Source organism: Chiloscyllium plagiosum, chromosome 10 (assembly GCF_004010195.1).
Source record: "Chiloscyllium plagiosum isolate BGI_BamShark_2017 chromosome 10, ASM401019v2, whole genome shotgun sequence".
NCBI lineage: Eukaryota > Metazoa > Chordata > Chondrichthyes > Orectolobiformes > Hemiscylliidae > Chiloscyllium > Chiloscyllium plagiosum.
Window position 1 is genome coordinate 43,502,619 of NC_057719.1, and position 13,935 is coordinate 43,516,553.

A 13,935-nucleotide genomic window follows, 5' to 3' on the forward strand; every position below is an offset into this window, starting at 1 on the left:
GGCGAAGGCGGCGGAAGAATTGTTCGATGTGGCGAAGGCGGCGGAAGAATTGTTCGATGTGGCGAAGGCGGCGGAAGAATTGTTCGATGTGGCGAAGGCGGCGGAAGAATTGTTCGATGTGGCGAAGGCGGCGGAAGAATAAGGCACGGAGGCGAAGGCGGCGGAAGAATTGTTCGATGTGGCGAAGGCGGCGGAAGAATTGTTCGATGTTACCCAGAATACCCAGAATATCCCTACTACCCGTCTTGATTGAAGAAGAAGGCACGGAGGCGAAGGCGGCGGAAGAATTGTTCGATGTGGCGAAGGCGGCGGAAGAATTGTTCGATGTTACCCAGAATACCCAGAATATCCCTACTACCCTTATTGTACAGGGGGGCAACATGAGCAACCCTTCAGTCCTCCGGCACCTCACCTGTATTTAAGGATGCCACAAAGATATCTGGTAGGGCCCCAGCCATTTCCTCTCTCGCCTCCCTAAGCAACCTGGGATAGGTCCCATCCGGTCCTAGGGATTTATCCACTTTAATAACCTCTAGCCTACCCAACACATCTTCCCTACTTATATCAACAACATATAGAGGGATATGGGCCAAATGCAGGCAAGTGGGACTGATTATTTGGAGGAGCAGTGTTTGACTGGGGTTACAAAGTTAAAAATCGCATAACACCAGATAACAGTCCAACAAGTTTATTTGGAAGCGCTAGCTATCAGAACGCTGCTCCTTCATCACATGGTTGGGGAGTATAAGTTCATAACACACAGAATTTATAGTAAAAGTTTACAGTGTGATGAAACTGAAATTATATATTGACAAAGACCTAGGTTGTTTGTTAAGTCTCTCATCTTTTAGAATGACTATGTTTCAGTTCTTTCATATATAAATCCCAGAACTATTTTTTTTAAAAGTTACATTCTCAAGTGAACTTTAACAATAGGTGCCATGTCGTCTCAGATAATACAGTGCGGTGCCCTGTGTGAGGCTGTCTGTGCCTCAATAATCAGATTGATTTTATTTCTAATAAAGGGATTTATAGAATCTTACATGAATTTTTGAGCAAAATAAAACAGAACTCTGTAAATACAAATTCACCCCACGAACACCTGTGTGTGCATGTGTGTGTGTGTGTGTGTGTAAATGGATACAAGTCTGAGAGAGGGTGTGCGTGAGTGTATGAGACAGAGTCTGCATGAGTGTTTGGGTCTGCAGGAGAGTGAACGAGCGAGTGAGTGAGTCTAGGTATGTAGTGCAGTTGGATCACCCATAGTGTGACATGAACCCAAGGTCCCAGTTGAGGCCATCCCCATGGATACCAAAATTGGCACAAATTGCCAAAGTGGGACTAGTTTAGCCTGGAAATTTGGTCCGCATGGACGAGCTGAACAAAAGGTAGACAAGCAGGAGGCTGGAAGAACACAGCAAGCCAGGCAGCACCAGGAGATGGAGAAGTAACACACAAATGTTGACTTGTCCACCTCCTGATGCTGTCTAGCTTGCTGTGTTCTTCCAGCCTCTTGTATGTCTACCTTGGATTCCAGCACCTGCAGTTTTTTTTTTGTCTCTAACTGAGTTAGACCAAAGTGTTGGTTTCTATGCTGAATGATGAATAACACAGCACATCAACATCACATCTGTGACCTCACAAGCATCAAGCCCAATTACGAGTCACCTTAACCAGTGAAATTTAAAGGACAGAGAAAGCAGAACAAATTAAAAAGAAAAACAGGGTCTTAGCAATGAACTAAAACCTGATAATAACAGAAAGAAAAGATAAAGAGTGAAGTGAGAGAGAAAAATAGTACAGAACAAAGAACAAGCAAAAATACAAGATCTTGACAATGCAGCTGCTTTTGCAAACTGTAGCATTAATCCTTAAGAGGTTATGAATGAATGGTAGGGTAGTCATGTGAAATGTAAGACATTCTCAAGGCATGAATTATTGAATCAGTATCACCACCAGGAACAATCAAAGTGCTTTCATCAGGATAGCTGGATGAAAACAAAATCCATTTATTTTATCCACTACTACTCTGGCATGATATGACAGTTGTTGTCAAATCATTCATAATTTATATCTTCGATGGATGAAGTAGCTTTGCATCCTAAAAATTACTGCCCTCAGTCACCAACAAGTGTATGAATGACAAGACATACATAAGAATATCAAGAAGTTCTTAAAAGACTTCGTTTTTAAGTAAAACATCTAGCAGAGATCCGCTATCTGCAGTATTCAGGGTTCCACAGTTTAACTATCACTTTTCTGACAACCACCTGATGAAGGAGCAGCACTCCGAAAGCTAGTGCTTCCAAATAAACCTATTGGACTATAACCTGGTGTTGTGTGATTTTTAACTTTGAACATCCCAGTCCAACACCGGCACCTCCAAATTATTACTTTTCTGGGCCATCAAACCTGAGTAGCAAGTCACGATCGTAATTCATATTACTTGGGTTCGTAAGACACAATGTAAACAGCCCCAAATGGCAGCAATGTGAAAAATTCAGACAAAGCAAGCAAATACAGCAATTTAAGAAAATGTAATGAACTTTACTGGGAAGGTTCATGCCAAGTGTGCAATTCTTTTAAGGTTTAGTAAAACTATCAGTAGAGGAGTACTGCAAATTGTTCAACAACCTGTAGCGAATTGGAATTCATGCCAAACCTCTCTGCCCCTGCAAGTCACAACAGATCCAGTAATTTATTAGTGGTAAGAGTCAAAAGCTCAAATATTATTCCACCAATTTCTGACGCAAATACAATTATTTCTGAGGTATAAATCGTTTTGTTGTAGTAGTGTTGACACTTTTGTATTATGGTATTGTGTCCAAAATCAGCTAGGCCCTGTAGATCAAAACTTCCCTGAAAGTATTAGCTATTTCTTGTATTGGTTGACATTAGTTATAGAGCATAAAAAATGTTAAATTCAGAATTACCTGGAGATAGCTTATGAAATTTCAAAAATGGACATTTTGTAGATACATCAAGAAAATAAAGATAATTACAAACATAATTTCAATAAGATCCTCCAGGTCCACTCAATTCCAGACATTATTACAACCTTGTGCAAATATGAGAAACAGAAGTGAAAGAGATGAATTCCAGATGAATTGGTGAGAGCAACTGCCCTCAGATCCAGGAACTCTAGCAAAATTTAAGTCAAGGGGAATCAGGGAGAAAACCCCTCACCGGCTGAGCTTATACTTAACTCAAGAGGAAGACAGTTGTAGTTACTGAAGTCCAGTCATCCCAAGCCCACCAATACTGCACAAGCTCTTAGGACAGTTTCCTAGGTCTACTCATCTCAGCAGCTTCATTAGTAAGACTGAAAGTGAGAAAATTACTGTTGACCGTACAGGGTTCAGTTCCATTTGTAAATCTCAGATTAAAAATCAGGCTGTGCCCACTTGCAGCAAAAAGTGTTGTTTCTCCTTTTCTCTAACACAAGGGTACCTTTTAAGCTTGTTCTCAGTAGGAACTTGATCATTTCATATTTGTTAGCCATCCCTAGTCATAGTGAAGTGGTGGGCCTTTCCAGAAACACTCTAAGTGCTTGTGATTTGGGTGCACCTACAATGGTGTAATATGGGCAATTCAAGGTCTGTGAAAATGAAGGAATGAGATCGGTGTCCACATCAGGATTGAATAGGGCTTTAAGGGGACCTTGAATGTGATACTACACAATTGATATCCTTGCCCTTCTCGGTGACTAGAAAAAGTACTATCAAAGTAGCCTTGATGCACTGCTACAGCATGTTCTAATTTCAGTCTATATAGCTAACTCAGTGCACCACTGAAGGAGGTGATGGAAATTGTCTAGATGGTGTCAAACCTCTTGACTATTCTAACTGCTTCCAACCAGTAGAATACGGATTATTCCTCTCCTTATTTGAACTATGTAGTTTAGAAAGATTTTGATGAATTAAAAAGTGTATCACTCATTAAAGTACTTAGCCTCTGTCCTATTCTTGTATTGAGAGTTGACATGCGTTGCACAGTTCAGATGGCTAAGAATGATATCACTGGTTAGGTACGCAGCAACAGTGATTTTGTTTAAAGTTTTATTGGAGACATTTCCGTGCTTTTCCTGGTTCAAGGTGATCATTGTCTAGCCAGTCGTGCAGCACAGATAGTGCCTGCTCTTATTTAGTGCAGGTCTAGTTATCATCTATGCCCTCTTGTCGACTATCACAGGCAGATTCTTTGCTGGAGAATTGATGATTGCAGTGAATATTAACAAACAATCCAATGCCTAATCTAACTTTGGACAGATGATATAGTTGAAGCAATTGAATGTAGTTGCTGAGCATTTGCTGAAGTAGTAGAATTTAATATGGCTGAACATACTTCCCTGGAAGATTCATACATCAATATTGTTGCATTGCTGTGATTGGTGTATTGACAACCTACTTTGTATCTAGGATAATTTCAGAAATTGTGAACATACAAGGTAAAGTTAGTAAGTCTGCAGATGACACCAAAGTTGGAGGCGTAGTGGACAGTGAAGAAGGTTAACTCAGAGTACGATGGGATCTTGATCAGATGGGCCAACAGGCTAAGGAGTGCAGATGGAATTCAAATTAGATAAATGCAAGGTACTGCATTTTGGAAAAGCAAATTACAGCAGGTCTTATACACTTAACAGTAAGGTCCTGAGACTGTTGCTGAACAAAGAGACCTTGGATTGCAAGTTCACAGTTCCTTGAAAGTGGAGTTGCAGGTAGACAGGATAGTGAAGGCAGCGTTTGGTATGCTTTCCTTTATTGGGCAGAGCAGTGAGTATAGGAGTTGGAAGATCACGTTGCAGCTGTACAGAACATTGGTTTGGCCACTGTTGGAATATTGCGAGCAATTCTGGTCTCCTTCCTATCGGAAGGATGTTGTGAAACTTGAAAGGGTTCAGAAAAGATTTACAAAGATGTTGCCAGAGTTGGAGGATTTGAGCTATAGGGAGAGGCTGAACAGGCTGGGGCTGTTTTCCCTGGTGTGTCGGAGGCTGAAGGGTGACCTTATAGAGGTTTTAAAATCATGAGGGGTATGGAGAGGGTAAATAGACAAGGTATTTTCCCTGGAATGGGGGAGTGCAGAACTAGAGAGCATAGGTTTGAAGGCGAGAGGGGAAGGTATAAAAGGGACCACTTTTTCACAGACAGGTTGGTGTGTGGAGAGGATGAGCTGTCACAGGCAGTGGTGGACTATATTTAAAAGGCCTCTGGATGGGTATGTGAATAGGAAGCGTTTAGAGGGATATGGGCTAAGTGCTGGCAAATGGGCCTAGATTAGGTTAGGATATCTGGTCGGCATGAACAAATTGCACCGAAGGGTCTGTTTCCATGCTGTACATCTCTGTGACTTTAAATTGGATGACTTGCCCATTAACCACTGCTTTCCACTTCAATTGCAAGAATCTCAAATTTTGTGAGGGATCTTTGGTGTTGTACTCAATCAAATGTTGCTTTGAGATAAATGGCAGCTGCTCACACCTCTCTTTTGGAATTCAGCTTTTGTATCTATATTTGGCTCAAGACTGCATTGAGGGTTGACAGAGTACAAGCTTACCATCAACAAACAAGCTACTGACATCACCACTTTATGGCAGTATTGATGACTTGTACTTTCAGTTCACTGATGGCTGCATGAAAGCAGATAGCCCAGATACCAGCTAGGTTAGAATTGTCTTATTGTGCATGGATAGGACATACTAGGGTAATCATGAACACTGCTGGGGTAGAGGCCAAAGTCAGACTATATTAGAACAACTTGGCTAGTGAAGTAGTCAGAAATAGTACACAAGTCTTCAGCACTGCAGACAGATGGTTGTTCAGGCCTGCAACTTTTTTTTTCCCCAAACAGTGAGCTTAGCTGTGCACTTTACATTGTTATCCTAAGACCAGCTAATGCATAATAAATCAAACTTAAATCTGTTGGCCTTCATTATTCACTAATATAATTATGCACATCACTATTTTCATTAAAGATAAAAGAGATTGCAGTTGGTTATCACATATCAATTTGAATTGGGTGGTCTTGGAAAGTTGAAAGCAAAAAGAAACGTACTTCCCCATGTGAAAGAGGGTGTTGCCACATCTACAGTTCCTGCAGCCAGCAGCAATGCACAAATGGCATTGGTAAAAATATGACATTAATATATCTTGAAACAGAACTTCTTTATTAAAAGAAATGAGAAATAATAAATCCAACTAAAATATAGTCAATTAATAAATTTACAGAATTTATTTCATAAATTGTTTAGCACGTGTTAGATCCAACACTCATGAAATATTAAGACTTTAACAGACATCTTATAACAGGAGTTATACCCGAAATGTTGATTTCTCCACCTCCTGATGCTGCCTGGCTTGCTGCGTTTTTCCAGCCTCCTACTTGTCTATTCTCTAACAGGAAGCTATAATTCACAGCCAATGTAACAGGGATCTTTACCAGTTATGTGCCATTCTTTACACTTCATGTCTGCAATTGTTGCAATGTAACTATATTTCACAGCAATTAACTAAACCAACTCTATGACTCTATGACAGTGCTTGCCCTAAAGCACATTTTCGAGGAGAAAGTGAGGTCTGCAGATGCTGGAGAAGGGCCTGTGCCCGAAACGTCGAATCTCCTGTTCCCTGGATGCTGCCTGACCTGCTGTGCTGTTCCAGCAATAAAGTTTCAACTAAAGCACATTTTGCAAACAGACACCTATTTTAAATGCCCCATTTTCCATTTGCAGTACAAGTAAGTATTTTTCTCCTAATAAAAAGTCCTATCAAAATATGAAAGCAAATTTGGAAGATCACAGCTACTGATGTTTATAGCAGTTGACAGTTTCATTTTCAGTCAACAAAAATGTTGAGTTGAACATGTTGTATTAGAAATTACAACTGCTTATTGTATTAGTAACATCCTCTTATTTCTAAACATAATATTCAAAATAACTAAAATATTGAAACTTTCCAATTACAACAGTGATTACACATCAAAAGAATGTAATGAGCTGCAGAGTGTTCTGGGGTATCTTTAGGTTGTAAAGGGTATTGTGTAAATTGAAATCTCACTATGAAATAAGGGAGTCAAGCCAATGTCAGTAGTACAATTTTTGATTGAAGCTTTCTACTTGTTGAATTTAAATCAGGTGCAGAGTAACCGCAGCCCAGTGTGAAGCCAATTTGGGCAGTCCACTGGACAAGTCCTTTGTTTTAAAAATTTGCTTAAACTGTAATTGTTAAGAGTCAATCCTATGTTTATATCATACACTCTTAACATCAAAGCACATCTGGGATCTAAAGGTATGCGTGGACATCTATGGTCATTAAACAATGGAAACAAAGATGAGTTAAGCCTCGTATTTCCAGGTTATATTCTACAGAAGCAAGGTAGTGTTTGTGATGTATTTTAGTTCTAATCAACCAAACAAAATGAAACAAAATTACACAGCCATATTTGGAATGCACGTTATTAAAATGCATACCATAATGATGATTGCATATCAGATTTCCTTCATGAGGAAGTTCTCATGAATGCATGCAATAACTGTTACATTTGATGTAGTGCTGCTTAAATTATATCTAAAAACATTTCCATTGGAGTTAAGAAAAATAATTTGCTCAAATATTGAAAATGTTGAAATTTGCATTCTTACATAGTTCAACAAAAGATAGCTTAAATTGTACCTTCAAACATTTACTGAATCTATAAATGACCTGTAAAGATGAAAAATTTATTTTTTGTATTCCTTTTAGGGATGTCACACAAATATCAGTACACGTGTATCAACCAAATTAGTTCTTGTACACCTGCAAAATGTAGATAATATCTTAATTATTTCAAACATTTTTAATAAAAATATCACTTGTCAATAAGGGTATGTATTGCAATTTTTGTATAGAGATATATTGGACAGATCTATGTTAAAAGAAAATGATCTTATAAAATACTACAGTATAACTTCAAAAATGTAAAGTATAGCTTTGGTTTAATAGGCAATTTAATATCAAACCTGTCTTATGCAGCAAGCTGTAAACACTCAAGTTATATTAAGATTTACATGTAGAATTCATTTTGTTTAATACTCAGAATCACAAAGGTTAGTTTCCAAGGCACAATAAATTATATTCTGTAATAGTGGAAACTTTAGATGTATGGTCAGTAACAATATTGCAATTCTATTATGTATTCCAGCAATGTGGTCTTCAGCCACTCTGGAATACTTGTTGCTCATTTTACTAGTACAAAAGTACAATGTACCAAATCTGGTGCTACAAAAAAACAAATTAAAATGGATGTTTTAACCAAGATTATATCCTGTTCAGAAAAAAAACACCATGTAAAGCTCATTATTCTTGTAACAAAACTACTTCAGCACAGCAATGACAATAGGTTTCTCATCAAATTTGAAAGTACATGTTATTTCTTTATCTCAAGTGGCCAAACCAAATACATGTCAACTTGTTCAACATTCTTTGATAAAGTGCTATTGCAATGTTAATGAAGAGCTTTGAGTTCCAGTGGTAAACTGCCAATCTAGATTCAAGTGATCTGCCTTGCACTAGTCTGTCTACAACATACTGTGTGGAAAAAATACTTTTGCATGTTTTTACAAGTAATTTAAAATTAAACAGACGGTATATCTGTACTGCAGTGTTTAAAATTGTAAAACCAGATTACTTCGGAGATTATATTCAGCATGCGCAGTAAGTCAAAAAGTCAAGGTTACCTGTGATGTTTCACGCGGAAGATCAAGATTTAATGTTGAAAGTAAACCAATCATCTGGATTCCTTTGATTTACATCAGAAATTAAATGAAACCCAGCAACTTCTCTAATGTGACTTACCCTCCTATGTAAAATTCATGTAATCATTTAATTTTTGCTCTAAATCTACATATCATTTTCTTTGAAATCCTCAATAATTAATCAAAAATAGATCGAAAGAAGCCTGAATTAATTTGATAAAAGAAATACTGTAGTGGTACAATAATAACCTACCCTGTGTAGCCAAAACACCCTTACATAATTAAAATTCGAATGGTATTGATCACACGCTAACCGAATTTGAGATGTACAAGCTATACTCGACTTTATTATTATCTTCTTCCTAAAACGCACTATTTAAACTATTTTAAAAAACGTTACCTTGCGTAAAGCTGGTACAAAGAGCCCCCGCCATTTCAAACTGTTCTCTTCACTGAAGAAATCATAAGGCTGCTGCATGGCTTTTGGACACAAAACTCAGCATCGGCCTCGGCTCCAACCACACTCAAGGACCTCAGAACACAAACACTTCCTCTCCTCTTATTTTCAGGGTCAAATAATATTTCATCTCAAACGAGAGTCCGGACAACTTTCACATTCTTCAGCAGACGGGACGCGGAGCAGGAAAAGGAGGAAAGGATTGATCCGACGGCCGAGTCGAGAGGTCACAGACATCCCTGGATCATTCCCTCACACGGCGCCGCTCCAACTTCACTCCGCTTTCGCTGCTCGATGAATCAAGTCTCCTCCCAGTTGACTCAAGTCTTGGTCGGACAAAACAATGCACGAGCGTCGGTTACGCACATTGCACAGTCACCGCGTGAAGAAACGCGCAACGCTCCGCGCTGTTGCCAAGCCGCGAGCGAGCTTCCCTGAGTGGAACGTGCCCGCTTCATTCTCCCCGGCAGCCCGTCAGGCCCATGTCGCCCCAGTGCACGCTCCAGCTCGAGGGGTCAGTCAGCGATCCCGGACCATTCTGAACACCGTGCGCACGCGCGGGCCTACGCGGCCCCTTAGCTTCCACACGAAAAGAACGCAAGGGCATTGCATTGCACTTCACCCACTGTCCTACTCCGGCCGCTTCATTTTGTTGGAGGCGAGCAGACCACATCAATAAGAATGTCTTCCCTGTTCAAAAATGCACGGGCGTACAGTAATACTAGTCGCTGAGAAATCTGAAAACAAACCATCTCCAGCAAATTCATATGACACTATGACTCAGAATTCGATACATTGTTTTCTTTGTGGGTATGCAGATACGTATTCGCAATTTATGCAATTTTATTCAAAAAACAGAAATTGCTGCAAAAGCCCAGAATGTGCGCCGAGAAAGCAAATTCAACGTTTTGAATCTAGTGATCTTACAGTCGTTTCTTTAAAATGTATTTTATGCAATTTTATTTCCAATCCTTATAAAGTATAAAATGTGTCACTTTGCATTAAGTGTTGCAGTGTGCAACAAATATCCTAGTCTTATATTAAATTGCTAATGCGTTCAACATACATTTTGGCAAATATTGAATAGATTTTAAAAAATAAATTCTGACCGATAACATATGGTTATGCGTGAAACGTAGCCAATCCGCTGGATGTTCACACTTGCGGTTTATGACATCAAGTTGGTTTGTGGTTCAACCATCTGTAATTACACTTAATTTACAAACAAGACTGAACATATAACTCAAAATAAATACGAGTAATTAATAGATGCATATCATCTACTCATAAAATAAACATTATTAAAGTAGTCTGACCCGCAATTGAATTTCACAACATACTTTAATAAAATAAGAGCAATATATTGCAGATACTGAAAATCTTAAATCTGAAAGCAATATTGGCAGCATCTGTGGAGAGGTAAACAGGAGATTAGCGTTTCAGGAGGTGAGATAAAAATATTGATTGATTGTTATTGCATACCGAGATACAACGAAAAGTGCTGTTTGTGTGCTATACAGGCATATCGTACAATACAAAGGGCATCCTGGTGTGGAACACAGTGCAGAAGATAGTATTGCAGTTGCAGGCATCGTGCACACACACACACACACAGATCAGAATTAACATTTGAGAAGTCCATTCAAAAGTCTAATAACAGCAAGGAAGAAGCTGTTCTTGAATCTATTCCTACACGTATTCAAACTTTTATATCTTCTTCCTGCCTGAAGAGAGTGGTAGAGATTATTTCCAGGGTAGGAGGAGTCTTTGGTTATGTTGGTTGCTTTCCCAAGGCAGTTGGAAGTATAGATGGAGTTGATGGATGGGAGGCTGGTTTGTGTGATAAACCGGGCTGTGTTCACAATTCTCTGTAGTTTCTTCTGATCTTGGGAAGAGCAGGTGCCAAACCAAATTGTGAGGTAGGTTATACTTTCAATGGTACATCTATAAAAATTGGTAAGAGTCCTTGTGGACATGTGATTCTAAACAATCAAAAGAGACTAAGAAAGAGGAATAACAAAAGGGAAGTTCATTGATAGAGAGCTTCCCTCTTTCTTGCTGGGCTACTCCAGAACGGAAATGTTTTCAGACTTTCCTCCTCCTGTATCACTGGCATTACCATTTGTGACTGGATATGGCAGGACTGCAGAGCTTTGATTGAATCCAACGATTAAGAGATTGCTTAATTCGCTCTGTAGCACAGTTCTTCTCATGCATGTGTCTGTTGTAAGGTTAACAGATTGGGCACCTCATAGTTAAGTATGCCTGATAATACGCCTTCTGCTCTCTCCTACACTCCTCATTGAATGTCACTGAGTTCAAATAGAATATATGCCATTAACAAAATTTTGCAGAGTCATTCTTCAGCTTGATAGGTGATACATGGAACACAAATTGAACTTAAAAATAATACATTGATTGTTTCATGTTGATAAGTTCTAAGTAGAGCAGAGATTGCAACACTTAGAAGGATGTGGAATAAAAGATACGGTGCAAGTGGCCCCCTTAATAGTCACCAATCAACTGATTGTGTCAAAGAAGAATTTTCCAAATAATTTTCCCCTTGGGACCTGGGATTTTCTAGCATTTTGCAGGTCTCACACAAGAGTACACATGACTGTTAAGGCAGTGTTATGATATAACATTCCAGCTACCAAAGTGTGGGACAATTCTTAAATGAACCAACTGGTCGTTTTCATTTGTACTTACTGATCAAAGCTTTCCCTTTACCAATTTTCTATATAGCTGCAGTGTAACAAAATTACAGTATTGGTTCAGTGGTAATAGAGACTTGTGAATGCGCACTAACAATCTATGAAAATGCGAGCACATTATTTAGGATAACACAGTACCAGAGTAACAACTTTAAGCTATTTCTCAGATAGAAATAATAATTCCAATTAAATGTTGAAAGAATATTTTGAAAGAATGAGGATAAATCTCCTGGTCCTGACCAAAAATATCCAAGAACACTGCAAGAGGCTAGAGATGAGGTTGTCGGGGTCCTGGCTGATATTTCTGCATCATCTTTAACCATAGGTGAAGTCCTGGAAGACTGGACATTAGCGAATGTTGTGAAATTATTCAAGACAGGCTGCAAAGAAAAGCCTGGGAACTATAGACAAATAACCCTAACATCTGTGGTGGGTAAGTTACCTGAGAAGATTCTGAGGGATAAGATTAACATGCATTTGGAAAGACAGGGTTTGATTAGGTGTAGTCAGTTTGGCTTTGTGACTGGGAGATCATGCCTTACAATTTGTTAGAGTTCTTTAATGAAGTGACCAGGAAGGTTGACAAGGGAAGGGCAGTAGACATAAGCTATATGGATTTCAGTGAGGCCTTTGATAAGGTTCCACATGGTAGGCTGCTCTGAAGGTTAGATCACATGGACTCCAGGGCAAGTTGGCAAAATTGGCTTGATGGTAGGCAGCAGAGGGTAATAGTGGAAGGATGTTTGTCAGACTGGAGGTCTGTGACTAGTGGACTGCCTCAGGGGTCAGTACTGGGCCCATTGCTGTTTGTTGTCTATATCAATGATTTGGATAAGAATATACTAGGCATGCTCAGTAAGATTGCTGATGACACTCAAATAGGAGGCATCATGGACAGTGAAGAAAGTTGTCAGAAATTACAGCAGGACCTTGATCAGCTGGGGAAGTGGGCTGAGAAATGGCAATTGGAGTTTAATATAGATAAGTGCAAGGTCTTGCATTTTGGAAAATCAAATCAAGGTAGGAGTTTCATGTTGAATCGTAGGTCCTTAAGGAGTGTAGTGAAACAGAGGGATCCTGGAGTTCAGGTACACAGTTCTCTGAAAGTGGAGTTACAGGTAGACAGGGCAGTGAGGAAGGCTTTTGGCACACTGGCCTTCATCAGTCAGGCACTGAGTATAGAAGTTGCGAAATTATGTTGCAGTTATACAGGATGTTGTTGAGGCCGCACTTGGAGTACTGTGTTCAGTTTTGGTCACCTTACTATAGGAAGAATGTTATCAAACTGAAAATAGCGTAGAAGAAATTTACAAGGGTGTATTCAGCATTCAATGGTCTGAGTTATAGGAGAGGTTGGACAAGCTAGGATCTTTTTCTTTAGAGCATAGGAGACTGAGAGGGACCTTATAAAGGTGTATAAAATCATGGGAGGCATGGATAAGGTGAATGCACTAAGTCTTTTTCTCATGGTTGGGTAATCAAGGACTAGAGAGCATCAGTTTAAGATTAGAGGGGAAAGAATAAAAGGGAACCTGAGGGGTAACTTTTTTTACACAGAGGGGGTTACACATATGGAATGAGCTGCCAGCAGGTACATTAACAACATTTAAAAGGCATTTCGACAAATACATTGTGAGGAAAGGATTAGAAGGATATGGGTCAAGTGCAGGGAAAATGGGATTAGCGTGGACGGATATTTTGGCCAGCATGGATCTCTATGCTGTACGTCTCGATGACTCTAAGATCAGGATAGTTGTCCTGGCTCTCAGCTAACCAAAACAGATGTTTATTTATTCTTGTTTATGTAACTGTGCTTTGTATAAATTGGATGCCATGTTTTCTGACAACAATAACTACACTTGAAAACATATTTTATTAGCTATGAAATATTTTGAACTGAAATTGTGAAAGGTGCAATGAAAGTTTTTTTTTCTTTTCACAATCTCCGATTGTCTGCCAAGTAATACAATTTTCCATCGGTTCCTCTTTTTAAATGATTTGCTTGTATCAAAAACACATGGTTATCAAGTCAC

General features: G+C 39.1%; 1 protein-coding gene across 2 annotated transcripts in view; it reads right to left on the reverse strand.

Moving 5' to 3' along the window:
* sos2 (son of sevenless homolog 2 (Drosophila)) overlaps positions 1-10,113 on the reverse strand; it is a 99,940-nt gene extending 89,827 nt beyond the window's left edge. Inside the window, exon 1 of one of the 2 annotated variants that reach the window (XM_043697602.1) lies at positions 9,132-10,113. In XM_043697602.1, the coding sequence (XP_043553537.1) occupies positions 9,132-9,209 (78 nt within the window). In that variant the 5' untranslated portion in view covers positions 9,210-10,113. The remainder of the gene's footprint in view (positions 1-9,131) is intronic. The other variant, XM_043697601.1, reaches the window with a different exon arrangement.
* Between the last annotated feature and the right edge of the window lie 3,822 nt (positions 10,114-13,935).